The sequence below is a fragment of the Crocuta crocuta genome, unplaced genomic scaffold (assembly GCF_008692635.1).
Source record: "Crocuta crocuta isolate KB4526 unplaced genomic scaffold, BGI_CrCroc_1.0 scaffold143, whole genome shotgun sequence".
NCBI classification, from domain to species: domain Eukaryota; kingdom Metazoa; phylum Chordata; class Mammalia; order Carnivora; family Hyaenidae; genus Crocuta; species Crocuta crocuta.
Window position 1 is genome coordinate 3,930,160 of NW_027529175.1, and position 24,889 is coordinate 3,955,048.

At 41.6% G+C, this 24,889-nt stretch overlaps 1 protein-coding gene across 9 annotated transcripts in view; it reads right to left on the reverse strand.

Moving 5' to 3' along the window:
• EFCAB6 (EF-hand calcium binding domain 6) overlaps positions 1 to 24,889 on the reverse strand; it is a 239,973-nt gene that overhangs the window by 133,848 nt on the left and 81,236 nt on the right. For all 9 annotated transcript variants that reach the window (XM_077757996.1, XM_077757994.1, XM_077757995.1 and 6 more), the window contains 2 exons: positions 23,307 to 23,431; positions 16,492 to 16,640 (listed from right to left, as the gene is read on the reverse strand). In XM_077757996.1, coding sequence (XP_077614122.1) covers positions 16,492 to 16,640; positions 23,307 to 23,431 — 274 coding nt within the window. The remainder of the gene's footprint in view (positions 1 to 16,491; positions 16,641 to 23,306; positions 23,432 to 24,889) is intronic.

The window sequence follows — 24,889 nt, forward strand, 5'->3', positions numbered from 1 at the left end:
CCAAAAACACATAATCCCAGTCTAATCAGCCAAATCCCAACTGAGGGACATTCTCTAAAATATCTGACCAATAATCCTCAAAACTGGCAACATTGTTAAAAAACAAGGAAAGTTGAACCAAGAGGAGCCTAAGAGCACATGACTACTAAATGTAATAGGGTATCCTACATGATATCCTGGAACAGAAAAAGGATATTAGGGGAAAACTGAGGAAATATAAATAAAGTACACACTAACTAGTTAACAAATAATATATCAATATTAGTTCATTAATTGTGAAAAGTCTACCATACTAATGTAAGATGTTAATAACAGGGGAAACTGAGTGTGGGGCATATGAAAATTCTCTGTACTATCTTCACAATAATTATATAAATGTAAAACTTCTGAAATAAAAGGATATGTATAAAAAGGATAATGAAGGACTATTATAAATACCTTTATGACAAGATGAAATGGAATATGTTGAAAACACAAATTACCAAAAATTACCCAAGAAGAAATAGAGAATTTAAATAATTCTCTATTAAAATTCTTTATAGGGGTGCCTGGGTGGCTCACTCCATTAAGCGTCCGGCTTTGGCTCAGGTCATGATCTCGCGGTTCTTGGGTTCGAGCCCCGCATAGAGCTCTGTGCTGACAGCTAGCTCAGAGCCTGGAGCCTGCTTCAGATTCCGTGTCTCCCTCTCTTTCTGACCTTCCTCTGCTCACACTGTTTCTTTCTCTCAGAAATAAATAAAAAACATTAAAAAATTTTAATAAATAAAATAAAATTCTTTTTAATTTAAAACATTCCTAAAAAGAATACTTCAGGTCTAAATGGCTTCTCATGTGAATTATATCAAACATTTAAGAAAAAGAAATAATGCTGGCCAGAAAGTAGAGAGGAAGAAAATATTTCTAAACAGATTTTCCAATGTTAATCTGATCCCAAACTAAGAGAAATATTTTACAAGAAAGGGCCACTTTAGACAAATGTCACTCATGAAAAATGATGCAAAAATTTTTAAACAAAATTTTAGTAAATAAATTTAAGTATATAAAAAGGGTACTATATATTATGACCAAGTGGGGTTTAATCCCAGGATGTAAATTGGCTTAACATTTTAAAGTTGATCAACGTGATTCAGTATGTTCATAGAATAATGGAGGAAAATTACATACTATCAGAATAGATGTAGAAAAATCATTTTACAAAATTCAACACATATGATAAAAAATTTTCAGCCAAAAAGGAGTATAAAGGAACTCTCTTAACCTAATAAAGGGCATCTAGAGGAAACCTATGGCTAACATCACACTATGGTACAAGATGGAATACTTTCTTTCTAATTAAGATCAGATCAGAACAAGGGGAAGATGTCCAATTTTGCCATTTCAGCTCAGCATTGTACTTAATGTCCTACCTAGTAGAATAAAGCAAGAAAAAGAAATAAAAGGCATACAGATTGCAAAGGAAGATGTAAGCTTGCTTTTATTTGCAGGCAACATGACTGTACTCAGAAACACTAGAAAATATACAGTAAAGATAGTTGAACTAATTAATCAGTGGATTTAGTAAGATCACAGTGTTCTAAGTAAATACACAAAAATCACTGTATTTCTCATTATTGGCCGTAAATAGTTGGAAAATTAAAATTTAAAAATTCATTTACAATTGAATAAAAATACTTAGGAATAAATATAATATGTGTAAACTTTGAGCATTATAAACAACAAAATCTTGCCTAGGAAAATTAAACACCTAAATAAATGGAAAGATATATCATGTCCATGAAGTAGAAAACTGAATATGGTTAAAGTGGCAATTCTCCCCAATGTATTTGCAACTAAAATCCTAGCAGGAATTTTCTTAAATGTATTGTCAAACTGATTCTAAAAAGCAAAGACTCTAGAATAGTCAAACAATTGTGAAAGAGAAGAACAAGTCTGGAGGAACTGCATCACTTAATTTCAAGGCTATACCATTTAGCTACAGTAAACAAGACAGTGTGGTATTGATGTGAGAATAATCCTATAGATTAATGGAAGAGACTAGAGTCCAGAAACCTACTTACACTAATATAGTCAATTGGTTTCCAACAAAGGTGCAAAGTAATTCATAATAGCCTTTCCAACAAATAATCATGGAACAACTGGATATCTGGACAATAACAAAATGAACCTTCACTCTTACCTCACACCATACATAAAAATTATCTAGAAATGGACCTCCCCTAAAAAGTACCCATAACAAATTTTTAAATAGATAAAACAGGCTTAATCAAAATTAAAAACTTTTGTACTTCAAAATACAAAGTTAAGAGAAAAGCAAGCCACACTGAGAAAATATGTGAAAATATGTAGCTAACAAAAAAACCCCTTCATATCTAGAATATATAAAGAACACTTGCAAATCAATAATAGGGAAATAAATAACCCAATAAAGCATACAAAAGATTTGTTCATATACTTTTTATTTTTTATTTAAAAAAATTTTTTAATGTTTTTATTTATTTCTGAGAGAGACACACACACACACAGTGTGAGCAGGGGAGGGTCAGAGAGAGAGGGAGACCCAGAATCCAAAGCAGGCTCCAGCCTCTGAGCTAGCTGTCAGCACAGAGCCCGATGTGGGGCTTAAACCCACGAACCGTGAGATCATGACCTGAGCCAATGTCGGACGCTTAACCGACTGAGACACCCAGGTGCCCCTGTACATATACTTTTTAAAAGAATATATACGAATGGCCAATAATCATATGAAAATAGGCTCAACATCATTAGTCATCAGGAAAATGCAAATTAAGAGCAGAATGAGGGGCGCCTGGGTGGCTCAGTTGGTTAAGCAGCTGACTTCGGCATAGGTCATGATCTCACTGTTCCTGAGTTTGAGCCCCGCGTTGGGCTCAGAGTCTGGAGCCTGCTTTGGATTCTGTGTCTCCCTCTCTGCCTCTCCCCCCACTCATGCTCTATCTCTCTTTCTCAAAAATAAACATTAAAAATTTTTTAAAGCAGAATGAGATACCTTTACACACCACTAGAATGGGTAAAAGTAAGAAGACTGGCAATACTAAGCATTAATGAGAATGTCAAGCAACTGGAATTCTTAGATGTCACTGATGGAATTACAAAAAATGGTACAGTTACTTTGGAAAACAGTTTGACAGCGTCTTATAAATGTAAACATACACTCATCATACAATCCAGCAAGTTTACTACTAGGTATTTACTCAAGAGAAATGAAAACACGTATTCATGCAAAGAACTGTATGGAAATGTTCAGAGAAGTATCTTTCATAATGACCCCAAACTGAAAACAACCCAAATGTCTGTTAATTGGTGAGAGGATTAACAAATTATGGTAAACAAATACTGAGTCAGTTAAGTATCTGACTTTTGATTTCGGCTCAGATCATGGTTTCATGGTTTGTGAGATCAAGCCCTGTGTTGGGCTCTGCACTGACAGTGCAGAGCCTGCTTGAGATTCTCTCTCATCCCCCACCTCTGCCCCTTCCCCTGCTTGCTCTCTTTCTCTCTCTCTCTTAAAATAAATAAAAACATTAAAAAAGAAATCCAGAGGCAGTACTGCCTAAGCCAAAAAAAAAAAAAAAAAAAGAGCCACTGGGACATTTTTTAAGAATGAAAAAACATGGCTATCTCTTTGTGACTTTGGATAATGGCTACTCATGTGATCTGTGGCAAAATTTATGCTGATTTATTGAAAACTGTTTCATTCATGTGTTTATTCGTGTTGATTATAAAAGGTGTACAGTCTCCAACTGGAAAATAGGGGAAACCATGAAGAAAAGACATAAATTACTCATAAATGTAACAGCCTGAGATAACCGCTACTAATACTTTAGTATATTTCCTTCCAGAATTTCTCTGTGCGCACATGCACACACACTCCATGCATACTCAACACCATTGACATCATATGAGGTATCAATTATGGTCTGTTTTCTCACACAGTTTTGTATCAGGAGCATTTTTTATGTCATTAAAAACCCTTTGAAATTATGTTTAATGGCTGCAGCGTGTTTTGTTAACCCCCACGTCAAAAGTTTATGTTATACATTGCTCAAATGCACTTCAGAAAGGTGTTCATTTATTCTTACGAGGGAGGTCTGTGAGAGGCTTTTTGCCAGCCTTCGGCACTGCCATTTCTAGATCCTTGCGAGTCTGATAGGCGAAGGCAGAGTCTTCGCTGCTGTTTTGATTTGTGGGTCCTTGACTGCTATGGCGCTTGCGTGTTTTTCACATTTAAAAGTTTTATGTACTTTCCCTGTGAGGGATTCGTTCATGTCCTTTGACAATCTTCAGTGTTTTAAAAATGTTTTCTTTCACCCCAGTATAAGTTGCATAAAATAAAATTCATTCTTAAGTGTATAGTTTAATGAGTTTAGCAATTGTATGTATTTATCTAACAACTGCCACAGTCAGTATTACAGAATACCCACCCCTCACGACCCTAAAATTCTATTCTCGGCCTTTGGAACAAACCCCTCCTCTGACCCTCAGCTCCAGCAACCAGTGATCGCTGTCATTGTCACTCTAGTTCTGGCTTTCCTAGGAGTTCTCATAAATGGAATAATCATACAGTATGTACTTGTTGGTGCTTGAGTACTTTCGTCATTTACCATGTTTTAAAGATTCACCCGTGTTGTTGCAGACCCCAACAGTTCTAATTGTTATTGCTCAGTTAAACAATAACAATTAACCGACAGGCACCCCTAGAATTAAACTCTTGATTTCTGTCCCCTAATCTGTTCCCCTTCCTCTCATCTTCAAATATGTCAAGTTCCCATTCCATGAAGGCCTCCGCATGGTTCCGCTGGCCTGGAATGCTCTTCCTCTCACAACAAACACTGTGTGACAGATGTGCTCTGAATGTGCCCAACGCAGCAGACTTCCTTTCCTCATGCTTGATGCTTTCAGAAAGGGCTCATCTTCCATGTCCCCAAGAAGTCTTCCCTGATTGCCTCATCTGGCGTAGGTCTGCCCCATTCACCACGATTGATAATCAGTTTATTTCTGATACAATACGTGTTGGTAGAAGAAAGCACTTTCAGTGACTTTTGCATCCTCTTTCCCAAACCCACCAACACTGCATTTCTAAAGACCTTTTGAAGGGAGATTGTGGGGGCCCCACCAGAGGCCACAGAGAGAACAATAGCTATAGGGTCAAGATTTACAGGTCACGGAAGAGAAACAGACCACAGAATAAACCGACCCAGGTAATAAAACTCTGGAGGAGGGAGGGGGTGCTGGACCAGGAAAAGTACATGAGATACAGGCTCGAACTGTCTTGTGCATGAAAGGAAATCATAGCCAGGGGCTTGCCAAGTCCCAATCCACACTCCTGCTGCCAGTGTCCTGGACAAATGCCCTCACTCCGCCTCCCTGCTCACCAGCCAGAAGTGCACACTCTCTCCTCGGTTCCCACAACGATTCGTTCGTCTCACCAGCTCAGTGTGAGTTGGGCGCATGCACACACCCTGCCAAGGTACGGCATGTTCTAACGGTAGCTGTGACCTGCCCCTGTCTCTCTTCAACGACAAGGGCATGCAAGGAACTGCAGATGGGGTTAGCTCAGCGACAACCACTGTACTTTACCGGAAAACAAAGTCACTTGCATATTTTAACTTTGTTAGTAGTAAACAACACATCACTGGTGACACATGTCACACTGCACTGCCTATCGCCCCACTCCTTGTGCCATCATATCAAATTCAGAACCATCGATCGGTCTGGGAGAGAGGAAGCGAGGGCCTGCAGTGGACGAGCAGCAGTGGAGCACGGAGGAGGCCACCACAGTGTGACTACAAGCACGTAGGGTGGCCCCATTCTGCAAACGAAGCAAGTGTGGGAAATCCCACATGTTCCCCTCATGGATATTCGTGACATTGAGTTAACATATTCACAGCTAGGAGCTGTCCTCAGAGTTGGGGGCTGGGCAACTTTCCTCGGTAGCTACACCTTGGGAGTACTTACCACAGTAAGCCAGGGCATCATTAGGGTGTTTCAGGCCACAGGATTTCTGGCACTAGCTTACTGAGCATAGGTCCTTAGGAAAGACTAAGGTGCTGCCTGATATTTACAGAACACACAGAAAATTCTAGATCTGATGGACAGAAGGCTGACTTGAGTCATTAAAGTGGGAATTCATGACCTCTTCCCCAGGTCACAGACCAAAACCAATTCATGGGATACCTTTGAGGAAGAATTCTGCAATACAGCCATATGTATATAGTGAGAATTTTCCTTTAAACCTTGCCCAGAGGGTCAAGAGAATCTTCCTTCAAACCCTGCCCAGAAGATCCTTCAGCCCTTTACCAAAATGACTACACATTAAGGGAAAGAAAATACCTAGACCACTCAGGGTTATTAGATAGTGGCTCTGAACTAATGATAATCTATGGAGAACCAAAATGCCAGCATGGTCTTCTGGTCAGAGTGGAGGCTATGGAGGAGAGAGGAAGCCCAAGTCCATGTCATAGTGGGTCCAGGAAGGTGACAGACCCACTCTGCAGTTACTTCTCTAGACTCAGAATACATAATGGAAATAAATATTCTTAGTCACTGCACATCCCCACATTTGTTCTTTGATCCATGAAATACGGGGCTATGATGGTAGGAAGGACCAAGTGGAAGACCCAACTCTTTAGCAGAGAGTTTAAAAAGTATACCACTTCCCTAGGGGGCATCGAAGAATAAAAGATGGGGGCAAGAGGTTGACTTCTACCATATGCCATCCCAATCACTGTGTCCTAATGCAAAAGATCTGTGGATATTTGAAGATGACTGTGGATGATTGCAAATTTCATCAAGTGATGATGCCAATCACACATGCAAATCGACACAGCCCCTGGCAGCTGGTATGTGGCGATGGACATATCAAATGCTAATTTTTCAATTCCCTTTTCAACAGTTTCCCCTTACATGGCAGGGAGATCAGAAAACCTTCAATCTTATCTCGGGGCTATGTCAATTCACCTGCTTCCTGCCATAATATAATGTGAAGGAACTCTGGTCAAGTCTTGCCCAGGGGGCCCTATGGATATTTACCAACTTATGATGTGCTATAGTCACCACACTGGCCCATTGCGTGCTGATATTATATTAACTGGACCTACTAAGGAGGAAATAACAAACACCCCAGAGGCCTCAGAAAGGGGGAGAAGATAAACCCCGAGGAATTTTAAGGGTCCACCATTCTGGTAAAATTTCTAGGGACCGAGATGTCTGAGGCATGCTGGGATAGACCCTCTAAAGCAAAAGACCAGCTGATAAGCCTTTTGCCACCCGTCACAAAAAGAAACTCATATCCTTGAAGGGTACTTCTGGATCTTGGAGACAACTTTGTCCTGCTGTTCTGCTCTGCTCTGCTGTTCTTGGCTAATCCAGCAGGGCGTCGAGTAAGAAAAAGCAGATGCAGAAGGCCCAGGCTGTAGTATAAATTGTTGACTCATCACAGGAAAGTAGCACAGCTTGTAAAGGTATTTATGGCCCATGTAAGTGCCCCACTGGGGGGGATCCACATGGATTATTAGGAGGAAAGTTGACCTGTTCCGGCAGGTGACACTCAGTCGCTTTGCCCAGGCAACTGTAAAGTGCTCATGGAGACAGGAACAGGGGCTGTGCATTGGTCTGAAAATACGGACTTCTCATCACTAAAGCTGAGCTGGCTACTGCTCAGCTAAGTACGCAGCTTGCCAACGACGGCCAAGCCAGCGCAGAGCCCTCCTATGCCCCCTTTCTCCAGGTGGGCTTTCCAGTCACCTGGCGAAGATTACATTGGGCCCCTTTAATCATGGAGGGAACAGTGATTTGTCTCCATACGTATCCCAGATACAAATTTGCCTTCCCTGCCCGAAATCCTTCTGCCACCACAATCATCCGTGGACCCCCAGAATGCTTTATCCATCACCGTGATGTCCCGCACACCAGAGTTTGACTAAGGGATTCATCTGATGGTGGTGGTGGGAGTGACGACAACCTCAGCTCCACAGAATACACTTGTCTTTTGCCACAAAACCCATCGCCAGAACGGACTCGAGAGAACAGTTGGTACCTTGCTGATTCAACTACAGAGTCAGCTGAGAAGAAATCCCCAGGGGTTAGGAGGCTGTTCTACGGAACTCATTCCATGCTGTAAGTCGGCTGAGGAAGCCCAATAGAGAGATGACCACGAAGGACTGAGATCCTCTGAAATGAAGGTTGGGTCCCCCGGCAGGTGAGCAGCACTGTCCAGCAAAGGTGTTGGCAGAGAAAGGGCGGGGGCGGGGGGGGCGCGCAGAGAATGGACGATGGAAGGAGGACACTGTAATGATCAACTCAGATCTCATGACCAGTTACAGTCATGTGAGAGGCTCTTTTGTATGTTGTTTGTGTTTTCCTATCCCCCCTCCTCCACGGCCTTATGTAAAAAGCACTGACAGTAGCTAACATTTAAATTGCAGGTAGGAGGCGGGACTTTGAGTAGCTCCTGCTTTGGCGATACAAGATTTTCATCCCTACAGAGGACAAGGGTTTTTAGGGTGGTTTTTTTTTTTTTTTTATCCCTGAAAGTCTGCTGAGGCTCAGAATGGTAGATGGCACTGGATATTCTTCCTCTGACCATCCAGATCCATTCCCCACCCTTCTCTACTCTGCATGCCCCTCCCCGGGGGTGGGGAGTGCTTTGACTGGCGCCTGGTGCCCCTGGCTTTCAGATGCATTGGCCTGTGGGAGGCACCACAGGAGACTGGAAGGCAAGAGGAGGGAGAAAGCGGGTAGTTATTCCCCCAGCCCCCTCCCTTGCTGGGCTGCAGTGTGCCCGTGGCCACATTCTTCGGCCTTAGACCTTTCCAGCACTCAGGTGACCTCTCCTTGAGCCATCCATCTCACTCCTTTCAGAAACTGCTCCCTCTCCTGCCCCCTCAGGCCTAGCAGAGATCAATGCTTCCCCATCTATGGATTTCATTTCATCCTGTCCTCAGAAGGGTAAAGGATCCTCAATGAACTCATGTCCATCTGCTTTCTGCCTGGCCCCTGACAGGTGCAGTTCCAGATTAAGAAGCCACAGTAGGGTATGGTACAGCTCCCTGGCCCTAAAACCTCATCATCAGGGAAATACAAATCAAAACCACACTGAGATACCACGTCACACAGCTCAGAGTGGCTAAAATGAGCAAATCAGAGAACTCTAGATGCTGGCGAGGATGTGGAGAAACGGGCACCCTCCTACACTGTTGGTGGGAATGTAAACTGGTACAGCCCCTCTGGAAAACAGTGTGGAGGTTCCTCAGGAAACTAACAATAGAACTCCCCTATGACCCAGCAATAGCACTGCTAGGAATTTACCCAAGGGATACAGAAATGCTGATGCATAGGAGCACATGTACCCCAATGTTCATAGCAGCACTCTCAACAATAGCCAAAACATGGAAAGAGCCTAAGTGTCCATCAACGGACGAATGGATCAAGAAGATGTGGTTTATCTACACAATGGAATACTACATGGCAATGAGAAAGAATGAAATCTGGCCATGTGTAGCAACATGGATGGACCTTGAGGGTGTTATGCTGAGCGAAATAAGTCAGGCAGAGAAGGACAAATACCATATGTTTGCACGTATAGGTGGATTAGGAGGAAGTTAACAGAGGACACAGCGGGAGAAGAAGGGGAAAAATAGTTGGGGAGAGAGAGGGAGGCAAACCATAAGAGACTCTTGAATGCCGAGAACAAACCAAGGGCTGATGGGAGTAGGGGGAGAGGAAGCGGGGTGATGAGCACGGAGGAGGGCACTTGTTGGGATGAGCACTGGGTGTTATATGGAAACCAACTTGACAGTAAACTATTTAAGGAAAAAATAAAATAAAATTTTCATTTTGCAAATTAAAATGCACTAAAATGGACTTTTTCCTTTGGTGTAGACTTTAAGGAGTTTTGACACACGTATGGATTCACATAACCACCGGCGCACCGAGAGCGGCCCCATCAGCCCACAACCTCCCTCAGCTGCCCTTCTGCAGTCAGGCCTCCCTCACCTTGAGTCCTGGAAACCACCCACCTCTTCTCAGATCCTATAGTCTTGCGTTTCCCACAATTCTGTCACCGAGACAGAATCCTAGAGCAGCGACCTTTGGGACTGGCTCCTTTTGCGTGTCTTACAGATGTGTCCATGTTGTATGTATGCATCGATAGCTCATTCCTCCCTATTGCTGAGAAATCTGCTGCTGTTCAGGTGCACCAGCTGACTTATCCAACCACCTGCTCAAGGACAACTGGGCTGGTTCCAGTTTGGGGCAATTACAAATAGTGCTGCTGTGAAGATGTGTGTCCACGGTTTTTAAGTGAATTCTGCAGTCATGTTTTAGATATGAAAGTCATACAGAATTGGCCCAACCCAATCATGGACTTATCATGGGAAGTAAACAGTGTCACTTGCTGCAGGTTCCCAGTCCCACCTCTAGAGGCTGCTTCGTGAGGGCCAATGCTTTCGTGGTAGAATCCGGCAGATTCTTTCTTCCTAGGAGGTGACATAATGACTGATAAGTCCTCAACAGTCACTGTCTAAATTCAAGAAATAACTGTGACAGTGCAGGGAACCCAGTGTCCTTTCTAAAGGTAAAACAGAAAATGAAAGGGCGGTCTCATGGGTCAGTGTATACAGAGCACTGTATGGAAACGTCCATGTACAAGAGAAAGCTAGGCTGATAGAACACACTGGGACACATTAAACCAAATTATGGAGAAAACCGAATGTCTGACAAAGCAGACATTAAAAACAATGGGGAAAGAATTATTTAACAATTGTCTGTAGTAAAATAGATGATCTATTTGGGGGGAAAATTTTTTAATTTGGATACCCACCTTATATCAAGATGGATTAAAGTGTTTTGTCTTCAAAGAATAAGAAAAACAAGCGGAGTCGAAAGTGTTTTTCTCAAGGCTGGGTAAGAATGATGAATTTATAGATTAAGAAACAGAAGCCATCCCAAAAGAAGATTAATGTATTTGATTATGTTAAAATGTAAACTTCTAAAGAAGGAGGTAGCACGTACGTGAAAGGGAAGCCACAAGCTGGGAAAAACAGCTATAAGAAAATATTCTGTTTATGACAGAAAAGGGTTCTCTCTTAATAATTAATTAATTATAAAAAAATTGTTAAACAAAAAGATGATAAAATGGACTTACAAAACCATCAGTGGGGACATTAACCAATCAGGACGTGAGGCGAATTCACGTCAGGGGACATATGCTCCGCGCACAGGCTTGTGGAAATGTCCGTGCTCCATATCGCTCCAAGAAACATAAATTAAAACAATAATGAGGCACCATTTTATACCTCTTAAGCTATCAATATTTTAAAACAACGTTAATATTCAATGCTGGGAAGAATATGAAACTAGAACACTCACACGATGTTGACGGCAATATAAATCACTACTATCTTTTCAGAGAGCGATTGGCAATCCTCATAGAAATGCACCAAAGTATTCACGCTCTGGCCTCAAATCTGACTCAAAGCCTGTCCTTGACCCCCTCAGCAACGACCATGGCCCCAGTCCCTGCCCAGGCCCTTGCCTGCCCTCTACCTCACTTCCCGCTCCCTCCTGCGAGCTGACCCCTGCCAGGCCCCAGACCACTGCCCGCGGGAAGCCCTTCCCAGCGCTCCCCTCCAGGTGTCTCAGGTCTTTGTTTAAATCTCATCTTTGCAGAGAGGCCCTTCCAGAGCCCGTCCAGAGGGCCCGTGATCCTCCCTATCACCCTCACTACAGCCCTGTCACCCTGCGCCCTTCCTTTCATGATGGGTATGTCTGTGCATGCCATCTTCCCCACCAGCAGGTAACATTCTCTGAGGACAGGGGTCATATCCTTCTCTCCAATGAGGCCCTAGTGTCTAGGACAGGGCAGGGTTAGACAGTACAGGCTCCAGAACAATCTGTGGGCTGGCTGAGCAAATGAACAAACATAGGCAAAACTAAAAAGAAACTAAAGACTCAAATGCAGTAAAATGATTCAAAACATTCATATATTTAAGGAGCCCTAACAAGTGATCATGACCCCATCCAACAGCCCCTGTGCCGTGTCGCTTGCTTCCTCCAGATGGAAGGTCTTTCTCAGGCTGCTCACGTGGGAAGCTCCTCTTAACTTCTCAAAGCTCCCATTCAGTTCTGTTAACTCTCTGGAGACTTTTCTGACTTCCCAGCCAGCATGAACCCATTAAGGTAAGATTTCCAACAACACCATGGATCTCTCCCCAAACTTCCTGGTCTAATCACAGAAATACATCCATAAACACATCAAATATGGCAATAACTGCTAGAATACATATATCACCGAAATTATTTTGAAACATATGGCGGAAGCTGAAAACAAGAAAGGGAAATGCACAGGTGCTAGAGGTGTGGAGGGAACAGACGAGGGAACAGACTGTGGTGCAGTGGGAATGTGAGCTGTCACCACGAGAGCCCGGGGAGTGCATGAGACCTGGACAGAGCAGCCTGTGCAACAGGAAGCCTTGGGATCTCATGCTGGAGCTAGGAGGCTGGAGTTTCCTGCCCAGTGGGGCACAGGGGGCCTGGGCAATGCGAGACCAGGAGAACTGGCACGTCAGAGAGTGAGTGAACCAAAATAGATTCTGGGGAAAGAGTCAGAATGGAGCCCAGACAGATTGTCTAGGAGACGAGGGTAAAAGAGAAGGAGGAGATTCAACGAACATGTAATAAGACTTTGAGAAGAAAAGACCAGTGAGAATGGGGTAGAGACAATATTCAAAGAATAGCCGCTGCGAATGTTCTAGAATTCATGAAAAGTACTAATCCTCACCGTGAGACAGCATGTGGCTGGGAAGGTTAAATAAACAGACATCTCGTAGCAAGGTGCACCATGGGGAAACTGTAAAGCAACACAAAATAGAGGGAAAATCTTGAAGGCAACCAGAAAGGAGGAAAAACAGATCACCTAGAAAGTACTGGTAATTAGACAGCAGACTCTCAACAGCAACACTGGAGGCCGGAGGACCGGGAAGAACGCCTCCGGAGCACTAGGAGAGAATAGCTCTCAGACAAGGACTGTATTCCCTGCGAAATCTTCATTAAAGAATAAGTGGAAAATAGACATTTTCGAAAACAAGACTGAAACCACCACTCACAGCGCCTCACTTAAGGATGGCTACAGGATATACTTTGGGAAATTGAATTCTGAAAGAGGGGTGAGATTTAAGAGGCAGTGATGGCAAACAGACTGGTAAACATGGGAAAACCTGAACAAACATGAATGTATAAAAAATACAACAGTAATGACTAATTCGGGTATTGTCAAAACAAGGCTACATCAAAACACTGGCCATTGGTAACATGTAAGTTGAAGCTGCTCATTTTATTCAGGATGGTAGAACTACTGTGAACTTTAGGCTTTATAAGTCGAGAACACGTGTTAAAAATGTACGGGTAATAGAAATAAAAGTATGAGATAGAAATAGAAAAAAAGTATGAGAAGGAAAAGTCAGACAGAGCCAAACATGATGGAGGAGAGAAAGAAAAAGACAGAGCCGAGAAATCAGAGACGGTTAACAATACGGTGGTAGAGGGGGAAAAAAATCCATGCTCGTCACAATAAATGGAAACAGGCTACGTTTCCTGCTAAAGAGGCCAAGATGTACATTTTGGAATTTTTAAAATACAGATATGCTGTTTTACAAGAAACACACTTAAAATATAAAGAGTGACAAGAAAAGAGGGAGTAAAGATATACCGTATTAGTATAGTATTAGACAAATACTAATCCAAAGAAAACTGTTACGGGTATTTTAGTATCAGATAAGATAGACCATGAAAGCCAGTATCAGGGATAGAAAGGTTACTACATAATTATAAAGGGAACACGTGATCAGGAACACAGAGCAAACCCTTACTGGCAGATATGTGCACCAGAAAACAAACCTAATTTATAATTCAAAATATCAGAACTTGGGGGCGCCTGGGGGGCTCAGTTGGTTAAGCGTCCGACTTCAGCTCAGGTCATGATCTCACAGTTCGTGGGTTCAAGCCCCACATTGGGCTCTGTGCTGACAGCTCAGAGCCTAGAGCCTGCTTCAGATTCTGTGTCTCCCTCCCTCTGCTCCTCCCCCACTCACACTCTGTCTCTGTCTCTCAAAAATGAATACTGAACATTACAAAAAATTCAAAATATCAGTACTTGGGTATTCACCTCGCTGTTGTTCCCTTGTTCCCAGTTCTACTGGGAATTCTGGGTGAACATGACAGAGGGCACGAGTCAGAAATCCCTGGGTCCCTGGTCAGAACATGTTGTCACAACAGTGCGGACTCTGGCTGCCCTTAGCATCCTGACAAGTATACTCTGCACGCCCACTGTGGTCTTCATAGCTGCCATTCCGCTGGTGAGCCCCACTGCTGTGGGGCTATTTGTTATTTATTTCTGCATTCTTAGCACCTCCCACAATGTCTGGCAGAGAAAGGGACTCAATATGCATCCATTAAAATTATAAGTTGGAAGACTATGAACCCAATAGGATGAGTGTCTATACTAGGTATTCCTATTTGAAAAGCACGATGTAAAACTATAGAAGTACTTTCATTACAAACACGTAAAAATTATATATTATGCAGATACAGGTGAAGGGATTGTGGAAACATGAACACAGTAAATCTGTTATAGAAGGTGGATTGTGACTTTTTGCTTTTTATTTTTATTATGGCTATTAAATTATGACTTGTGTAATTTTGAAAATGAAATAAAAAGAAATTACTATGTGACTTTAGTTATTCAATGAAGCAATTCCTATAAATTGTCACCATGGACACGCAGAAAAAAACAGCTGTCTTCTGAGCCATGGAGATACTCACTCCTAGGGCCAAACCTTGCCTTTTACTCTAGAAGCCGTGGTGGCAATTCACGGGGATCATCTCCGAGAAGGAAAGAGGAGGCTGTGGAGAAGGGATCTAGCTGGCCTCGCTTAATTCTATTTTTCCCTTCTTCTCTCTTAACTCTCCTTTCTGGTCTCTCGAGGTGTCCACCAATTATCCTGGTCCTTAGAGAAATGGCTGATTCCAGGTTGGGAGCAAGAGAGGTCCCAGAAGAGCCAGCAGCATGTTGTCATATCAGAAAGGAAGAGAGCTATCAGGAACGATCAGGGTCACACCGACAGGTCTCAGGAGCCAACTGAGGAGGTCCCACTGGCCAAGATGGAACAGACTGAGTAGCTGTGAGACGAGTGGTGACTTGAAACACATCAAATATGTTTACATTTGTGAGTTTGTGATAACTTAAGAAAAACCACTCATAGCTCACTTATGGAGAATGCTAAGGAAACAATTCATTATTTTGGAAGGTAGTAAGTGAAGGGAAAGGACCAAGGACATTGTGCCTTTCTTAGACTGTGTCTCACTGTCACCAAGTAGTTGAAGAGGGAAAGCTTTCATTACAGAAGAACTCCAACCAATAAAAGAAGAAAGGATAGATGTGAAATATCACTGCCTTATAATCCGTGAATTCGTGGGTAGAAGTGCTTTCAACCACGGCTGCTAACACCACGAAAAGAGAGACAACCAGTCCACATAGGCTTGCCACGACCTGTGAAGTATTCTTGCTGGAACAAATGAACATTTATCTGTATGTCTGTCCATTTAGGGACAGGGCAGGCTGGGAGAGGGAGACAGGAGAATGTGTTAAATGTCACTGTAGATCAGTCAGATGTCGGTTGCAAGAAATTCCACGTAATAAACAATCCAGACGTCTACAAATGCGTCGTAAGGGAACAAATTAACAAATGGACAGAGACCCTGCAGATCAAAAAAAGAACTGTGGCAAATCAATCTTTTGTAATGTACAGACGTCATTTGGATCCTGACTCAAACTGTAAAAGAAAATCTGGATTTTGAACCCTGGCTGGATATTGATTACTATTACTGATAATTCTAATTAGGTGTGAAACCAGTATTTCCACCATGGTCTTAAAAAGACTTCTTGGGGTGCCTGGGTGGCTCAGTTGGTTCAGCGTCTGACTTTGGCTCAGGTTATGATCCCATGGTTTGTGAGTTTGAGCCCCACGTCAGGCACTGTGCTAACAGCTCAGAGCCTGGAGCTCGTTTCAGATTCTATGGTTCCCTCTCTTTCTGCCCCTTCCCGCTCATACTCTCTCCCTCTCTCAAAAAGAAAACATTAAAAAAAATTTTAAGACTTCTTATCTTTTAGAAAGACATAGTGAGATCTTTTCAATGAAAGATGATGTCTGGTATTTGTTTCAAAAATATCTGGGGTTAAGGAAAAATGGGCAAGAAGATAAATGATTGACCATGAGTTGAATGCTGAAGCTGAGTACACTAGTGGCTTCATTATATTATTCTCCTTACTTTTGCATGTGTTTGAAATTTTCACTAAAAAAAAAAAAAGTAGGAGACATTGATAAAAAATAAATGAAGCTGTGCTGTATTCTCCTGGCTGACGTTTTGCGGCAGGGCGGGGAGGGAGGAGTGTCAAGGAAACAATGGAACTCTTACCTCTTCATTAACTGGATAAAAGTCCTCCTCGGTAATCGGTATACAAAGGTGTCAAAGACGATCTTTAGGTAATTCAAAGACACATAGCCAGTTTGAGAGGGGTCCCCTGCACTCAGGGCTTTTTCAACCTTTCCATAGGACTTGGAAAGCTGCAGGGAATAAAAATTCGAGCGTTGCATTCACAGAAATCCAGTTCACAGCGTTATTCCACCAGCTTATTTTTACCAAGACCTCGTCACATGTTCCCCCTCCAAAAACTGATCAAAAAGGTTACGATGGCATGTACGGAACTTTAAATGTTTAATTGATGAGCTCGCTACAGAACGCTATCCCCAGTCACTGCTACTCAACTGACAGGGTAGACAAGTTTCTCTGGGAAGAACAGCACATATAATAGATCCATCTCAAATTTCAGAGCTAAAAGTATTCGGTGGCTCTGCCAGTTTGATGCATTTTTCTTAATATACTTTCAAGCCTTTCCTACCGCGAGCCCATGCTAGGCTTCTCTTGATTAAATCAGGCCAATCAAACAAGAAAGGCGGCAACATTTTATTAAAAACAGAAGTAGTTTTTTAGAGTAAAGAAAATCACTAATATAAAGATTGCACTGACAGAGTACACATGGTGCATTTCTTTCTTTTTTTTTAGTGAGGAATCACAAAGAATCAGGGTGAATGGGCTTTGCTTTATGGGACTTCTAAAATCAGTAGAGTGGGTTAACCACTGATTTTTATATGACTCATAAAAATACTATGAAGATTGGTTTTATTCCAAAGGTTTTTCCTGCTGTTTGTTATTGAGTAGTAACAATATTCTCCAATATTTCCAACCCTCTCCGCTTTGTCTGAATTTGGTTTTTCCTAACTTCAGTGAGAAGCAAAATTACCATCAACTTGGGGTATAAGATGACTTTCTTAGAACAAAAACAGAAACAAAATAAAACCTGCTGGAACATGGAAATATATGTACAAAAGTCTCCAGCCACTAAAGGAATAAGAAGCAGATTCATGCACATTTCCATAGCTTGCACAGGAACATCAGAAATCTAACAGGAAAGTCTTTAAAAATATTTGGAGAATCGCAGGGCCTAGACTTCTTAGGAAGTTGCACAGAACTAACCCAAAATGTGCCTACATTTGCCCCTATCTCTTCTGGGGGAGGTGGGTTCACAGAGAGAAGCCAGAGCCAGAGGTGGAGTATAGTCTCCGTTTATTTACTAGATTAATGAGATCCGCTTCTAATATCTTAATGACATTGGTCTCCAATGAGATTTAAAAAAAATTTTTTAAATGTTTATTTATTTTTGAGAGAGAGACAGACACAGACACAGAGCACACGTTGGGGAGGGGCAGAGAGAGAGGGAGAGACAGAATCTGAAGCAGGCTCCAGCCTCTGAGCTGTCAGCACAGAGCCCGATGTGGGACTCAAACCCACAAGCTGTAAGATCATGACCTGAGCCAAAGTCAGTCACTTAACTGACTGAGCCATGCAGGCACCCCTCCAATGAGATTTTTTTTCAGGAGAGAGTTTCTGACATAATCAAGAGCTTTTAGGAAAAAAGCAGGGTGTGAAACAGAAACAGTATCTTGGTGACATGTATAAACCTTTAAGGAATTTTCACGCTTACTGTTTATAAAAGGAAAAAAATGCAAGCAATTCAGCAAAGTAAAAAGGACATAAAGATACTTGGAAGTCTCTCTATCCAATTTCTTTTACATAGTGTTCCAGAAACTCTCAAAATTATCATATACACATACTACTTTACAAAATTGGGATCATGGCTATATATTCAGATTTGACAGATGTTTTTTTTTTTTATTTGACAAAATATCACAAACTGGTTTTCTGTATCAACTAATACATATTTACAGTATGCTTTTATTTGTTTATAAATTTTTTAGCGTTTATTTATTTTTGGGAGACAGAGAGAGACAGTGTGAAAGTGGGGGAGGGGCAGAGAGAGAGGGAGACCCAGAATCTGAAGCAGGCTCCAGGCTCTGAGCTGTCAGCACAGAGCCCAGTGAGGGGCTCGAATCCACAAGCCATGAAATCATGACCTGAGCCAAAGTTGGACGCTTAACCGACTGAGCCACCCAGATGCCCCTTTGCCAAAAATGTTTGAAAGAAAGGTTGTAAAATGTCAAAAGCTTTGACACATCAGCAGAAAGGTATACAGAGATTAAAATCATAGCTCAGAGGTCATTCTAACTGCATCAGACTGTAAAAGCGTTAATATCTAATAACATTAAGCATTGCTGAGTAGGTAGAATGACAAGAATTCTTTCTCACAGGCTTCCGGTGGGAGTGTAAATTGATATTTTGAAAGACAATTTGAAACTGCCAGGCGCCTGGCTGTCGCAGTGAGTTAAGCATCTGACTTCAGCTCAGGTCATAATCTCATGGTTTGTGAGTTCGAGCCCCACTATGGGTGAGCTCTGCTTCTCTCATTCCTTCTCTCTCTCTCCCTTTCACTGTACCCTCTCTCTCTCTCAAAAAAAAAAAAAAAAAAGAAAGAAAAGAATATAGTGTGGATTGAATATTATATACACATATAACTCTAGAAAGTTATGCAAAAAGCTCATTCCACTGTGGAGGGAAACTGAACAGCTAGAGTACATAGATAACAAAAATAATAATAATTTGATACTGCCAATTAAAGCTGAGGAGTGTGTCCCCTACAACCTAGCAAATAATCCCACTCCTAAGTGTAATTGCTAAAGAGATGTTTGTACCCGTGCTCCAAAAGATACGTATATCACCACTTACAGTGGCATCATGGGGTCAGCACCAGCCAGGAAGCAATCTAAATGTCCATCTGTAAGAGAACGTATAATTTGTGTATATGCAGATGATGGAAAACTGTAGAGCAGTGAGAATAATAATACAGCTCTATCGAGAATAGGGGAGGGGCGCCTGGGTGGCTCAGTCGGTTGAGCGTCTGACTCTTGATTTCGGTTCAGCTGATTTCGGCTCAGGTCATGAGCTTGAAGTTTGTGTGTTCGAGCCCCGCGTCAGGCTCTGCACTGACAGTGCGAAGCCTGCTTGAGATCCTCTCTCTCCTTCTCTCTGCCCCTTTCCTTCTCAACTGCTTGCTCGCTCTCTCTCAAAATAAATAAATAAACTTAAAAAAAAAAAGGAACAGGGTAAATCTCATCCTAAGTATAAGACAGATGAATAAATGGTTTTGTAATTATAGAAATATGGAAAGAAAGGCAGGAGGGAAGGAAGGGTAGAAGGAAGGAAGGAAGGAAGGAAGGAAGGAAGGAAGGAAGGAAGGAAGGAAGGAAGATAGATCAGGCAAAAGACAAAGAACCCAGTCTATAAGGAAACATAATACAAAAAAAATATAGACACATGATCGATCACCTACAAAGGTTTCATGCCATAAAAAGAAGCTAAGTCTATGAATTTATTTTAAGAAAGCTTCAAGTCAAGATGATAAAACAATGGCGGGGGGGGGGGCGGTGCCTGGGTGGTTCAGTCAGTTAAGCGTCCGATTTCTGCTCAGGTCACTATCTCGTGGTTTGTGGGTTCAAGTCCCGCGTTGGGATCTATCCTGACAGCTCAGAGCCTGGAGCCTGTTTCGGATTCTGTGTCTCCCTCTCTCTCTACCCCTCCCCCACTCATGCTCTGTTTCTCTCTGTCTCAATAATAAATAAAAAGCATTAAACAATGATAAAACAATGAAAGAGAAGGGATACTGCAATGCTAGGAAAATTGAAAACAAAAATAATTATCATTACAGGACCTAATAAACAAATTAGAAACAGCAGCATAAGACGCAAGTCTGAATTAAAATTAATAATAAAGGAATGGCTTGAAAGATTGAACGAAGGCAGAGGAAAAAGACACAAGGCTGAAGGCAAGTTGGGAGAAGGCGGCAGCTGTCAAGGACAAAGATGGTCCAATGTGACGGTAACTGGGAGTAACACCGAAGGAAGGAGAGATGCCGGGAACACAGAGGGACAGAGGGCGGGAGAAGATTTTAGTGACACAGGAGGAGTTTTCTGAAAACAAGGGGCTGAATCTGTACATCAAAAGCACATGCTGTGTTCTGGAAACCTTTAACAAAATGCTCCATGCCAGTATGGCTTAGTTTTGCTTTTTAATTTCAAGGATTTAAAAACTATATATACTTTAGGCATCCAGGTAAGGGGGAAAAAATCAGTGAACTTAGGCTTCTTCAGGACACCCAAGGCCAGGGGCGCCTGGGTGGCTCAGTCAGTTGAGCATCCAACTCTTGACTTCAGCTCAGGTCATGATCTCACGGTTGTGAGTTCCAGCCCCTCATCGGGCTCTGTGCTGGTGGAGGCTGCACGAGATTCCCTCCCTTTCTCTCTGCCCCTCCCCTGCTCACACACACTCTCTCTCTGTTGAAATAAATAACTAAACTTATGAAAACAAGAGCACCCAATGCCAGAGGACAACAGCACCGTGCTTAACACATCTTGAAGAAAAGAAAGCAAGATGAAAGAATTATACCCAGCCAAGTTGTTCTAGTGGAAAAGTAAGAGGCAGATAGTCTCAAATATGAAAAAACAAAGGGAGTAAAGCCCCCATGAGCCTTTCTTAAGAAAATTACTTGACTATGAAATCCAGCCAGCCAGAAAATAAATCAAAATAATGAACTTGGAAAGGGATTAACCACGGTAAACGCCAGAGTATAGCCATGTGCGTTAAACCCACGTAAGTACGCAAGAAAGGCCAAACAACTAGGGGAATTCTAGGACCGAAATAGAATGTAAATATTATTGTAAACTCTGGCTAAGAACAAAATAGAAACAACGAGACTTGTGAGGTGGGAAGGAACACAGGAAGCGAGAGCCTGCCTGTACTGCCTGCGATCGAAAGATCCTTCAAAAACACCGTAATTTCTGCAACTCTTAATGGCTTTCTTAGTCTCTCCTCTCGTCTCAAAGTCCCTTTTGGGACCTCGTATATCCTGTGGTAAAGAACTATTTATCCAAAGTGCAGAAATGTCTTCGGCGTCATTTGAAGGCAGCACTGCCAGCAAGGACGTGGCTTTATACTTGGCCCCAGGCCTTCCTGGCAGGGGAGCTCTGAACCCGTCATTAAACCTCTCCGTGCCTCGGTTTCCTCAAGTTGAGGCAGGGATGATAACAGGGCCTGGCTCACAGAGCTTGGGGCGCTTAGGACGCCGCCTTGCACCCAGGCAGCCCCACAAAAGGATTAATTATGAGGTTGGAGAGGGTGGCGATGTCTCCTTTGCTTCTGGTAAATTCAAAGACATTTACATTAAATACCTCTTATTTGTAAAAAAAAAAAAAAAAAAAAGCATGATTCTCTTCTTATAAAATTATTTCTATCTGTGTAGCCACCCACTCACCCACCGAGACAACCATCTTTCTATGTATATGAATAGAGCCGGGCCGAGAATTATGTTCACCAAATGTTGTTGCCTTTGATTATTTCTGGGCGGTGGATTTTGAATAATTTATACTTTCTTCTTGGTACTTTTCAGAATTGCTTACTTTTTTTGTAACACTAATGTATTTTGTAATGGTTCTGTTTTATGAAAACAATAAATTTATTAACCACAATGAGAGAAAACAAAGCCTTACTAATTTACCAACACAGTATTAACAGACTCACTTCTCTAACACCTTGATCAACACTGGCTTCTGTTCATTTTTTCCTTGTGGACATTTTTCTACCGAAACTTTTGTGTTCATTTTTCAAAGCTCAACGCCCCTTAGCAACAGTTGTTATTTGTCTATGGTTTACATGGCACGCGCGCCATGTTTTGCTGTACAATAGCTTTTCATTTTAATGTAATCAAATGTATCAGTTTCTTTTTTTTTTTATGGCTTTTGGGCTTTACATCATGTTTAAAAGGTAGTTGCAACTTCAAGATTAAAAATTTTCACCCACAGTATTTTTAAATTTAAATAGTTGATTCATATAGAATTTCTTTTGGTGTGAAGGATGGCAGGTTACAAACTTTTCCCCCTCAATGGCTGGCTAGTGAATTATTCCAATAATAACTACTGAATGAGCCACTGCCCATCCCTACCACGCTTTATTGGAATGCCTGATATCAGGGAACCTGGGTGACTCAGTCAGTTAAGCATCCAACTTCAGCTCAGGTCATGATCTCACAGCTCGTGGGTTCTAGCCCCGCACTGTGCTGACAGCTCAGAGCTGTGTCTCCCTCTCTCTCTGACCCTCCCCTGCTCATGCTGTCTCTCTCTCTCTCTCTCTCAGAAATAAATTTTTAAAAAGCATTAAAAAAAAAAATGGAATGCCTGATATCATATGTTAAATTCCATTACCCAACTACCGTCTTAAATCAATTTGAATGTCAGATTGTTGGGCCAGTGCCATACAGTCTTAATTATCATACCTTTATATTTTATGTGGTATATTGTTATGTGGTCCTCTATTATAACTTTTCAAAAGAAAAAAAATATATATATATATCCATCTAGATAGAGGGAGAGCAGACATTAATTTTGAATCTTCCCATCCAAGAACCAAAAAAGACCTTCATGTACTCAAGGTTTCCTTTATTTTACTCTGTAAAGATGTCTTGCGTCCTTACAGGAGTCTTGATGTCTCTTACCAGATTTAGTATGTGAGTAGCATGAAGGGGGGACTTGGGAATCAGCCTCTCATTCCAGTACTATTACCAACGAACTGTCACGACTAGCTGGAGGTGGCCTCAGGGTCCAGGGAGGTGGGGGTAGGATCAAAACAACATTTAGAAGTAATGTCCAGACCGAAGGCTTTTCCTCAACTATCGACCTCCTATGTCCGTACCGTAGAGAACGCAGGCACTAGGGAGACACTCTTACCTCCTGGCAGAAGGTCTTCTCAATTCCTTCTAGGGAGTAGTTTTCCCAGACATCTTCAGATGAAACTGGGCTGTGAAGGCACTCCCTTTTGGAAGTTTTGACAGATTGATTCTCCCAGGAGACCTCTATTAAAACAAAAGAGTTTTCATTTATTGACGTTGTCAAAGATACATTTAAATATTCAGTGTTTCCTTTTCATCATCAGCTGCCTGGCAAAAATTTGAGTGAACCCAAATGGTGTTGAAATAACTGGCGGGACGTTTTAGAAAAAAGTTAAATTAATCTACTTGCTAGCTTGTGCTAGGATAAACCTTAGGTAGGGGAGACAGTACATCAAGTAGAAGAATAAAACCACAAAAGCAGTGGAAGAAAATTAAGATGAATATTACACAGAACACAATCTCTGGGTGGGAAGTCCTTTCCAAGAAGCACATTACAGCCCCAAATCACTTAACTAATGGTTCAGCCTGATGATATAAATATTTATCTTTTTTGTTTGGTTAAAACACACACTCGCAGATCACAATGAAAGAAACATGAGTGAGAAAAACGATAGGTTAATTGCTGTGATGCGCAAGTAGCTCTTACGAATCAGTAAAATAAATACTCAAAAGACCATAGACAAAGGTTATAAACAGGTGATTCCCACAAAAAGAATGAAAATTCCAACAAATGCATGAAAAAAGTACTCAAACTCATTGGTAACCATAACTCTAATTAAAACAAGTTAACAATATTTTTCCAAATAGTCATGAATAAAAGAGAATGATACAGAAAGAAACCAGTTTTGCCCTGTGTATAGAAAACTTGGTAACCGAATACTTTTAAATCTCCTTTTAGAATTTTACACAAATAGAATTATAGGACCACTCAACAAATGTATGTGGGTAAGGATTTTTTTTTTTGCACTGTTTAAAGACTCACAAAACTGAAACAATTTAAATGCCCATTAATAGAGGATTGGTTTTATAAATCGTGGTTCCACAAGCCTATAAAATACCACACAGACATTAAAAACAAAGATGCCTGTCTAAATTAGTGAACATGGAAAATTTTCCTTCATATATATTGTTTCATGATTGAAAGAAAGATGACTAGCATAATTTAATTTTCATTTTAATACTTACATTGTGTATTTGCCATCCTAGCCATCCATCCATCCACCCACCCATCCATCCACCTACCCATCCATCCATCCATCCATCCATCCATCCGAAAAGAAATCTAGGAAGATAGTACACCAAAAAGAACACAATGGGAAGATTCAGGGGGTAGGATTGCAGGGATTGTTTTTTGTGTTCTTGCATTTTCTGCGTTTTTTTTCAGGAAGCATGTATTACTTCTACAATAAAAGAATAAAATAAATCTACAATATAGCCATTTTCTTCCTCAAAGTCGACTACAAAGAATCACAAATGGTTTCCCAGATTTATTTCCTAAACTGTCTGCAAATAAGCTTCACTCAAATTAAGCACACTTACGACGACTCAGCTGTAGTTAACAAACTGCCAGTCTTCTGGGATCCCGTTGCCTACCTAAAAAAAAAAAAAAAAAAAAAAAAAAGGGGGAAAAAAAAAAAAAAA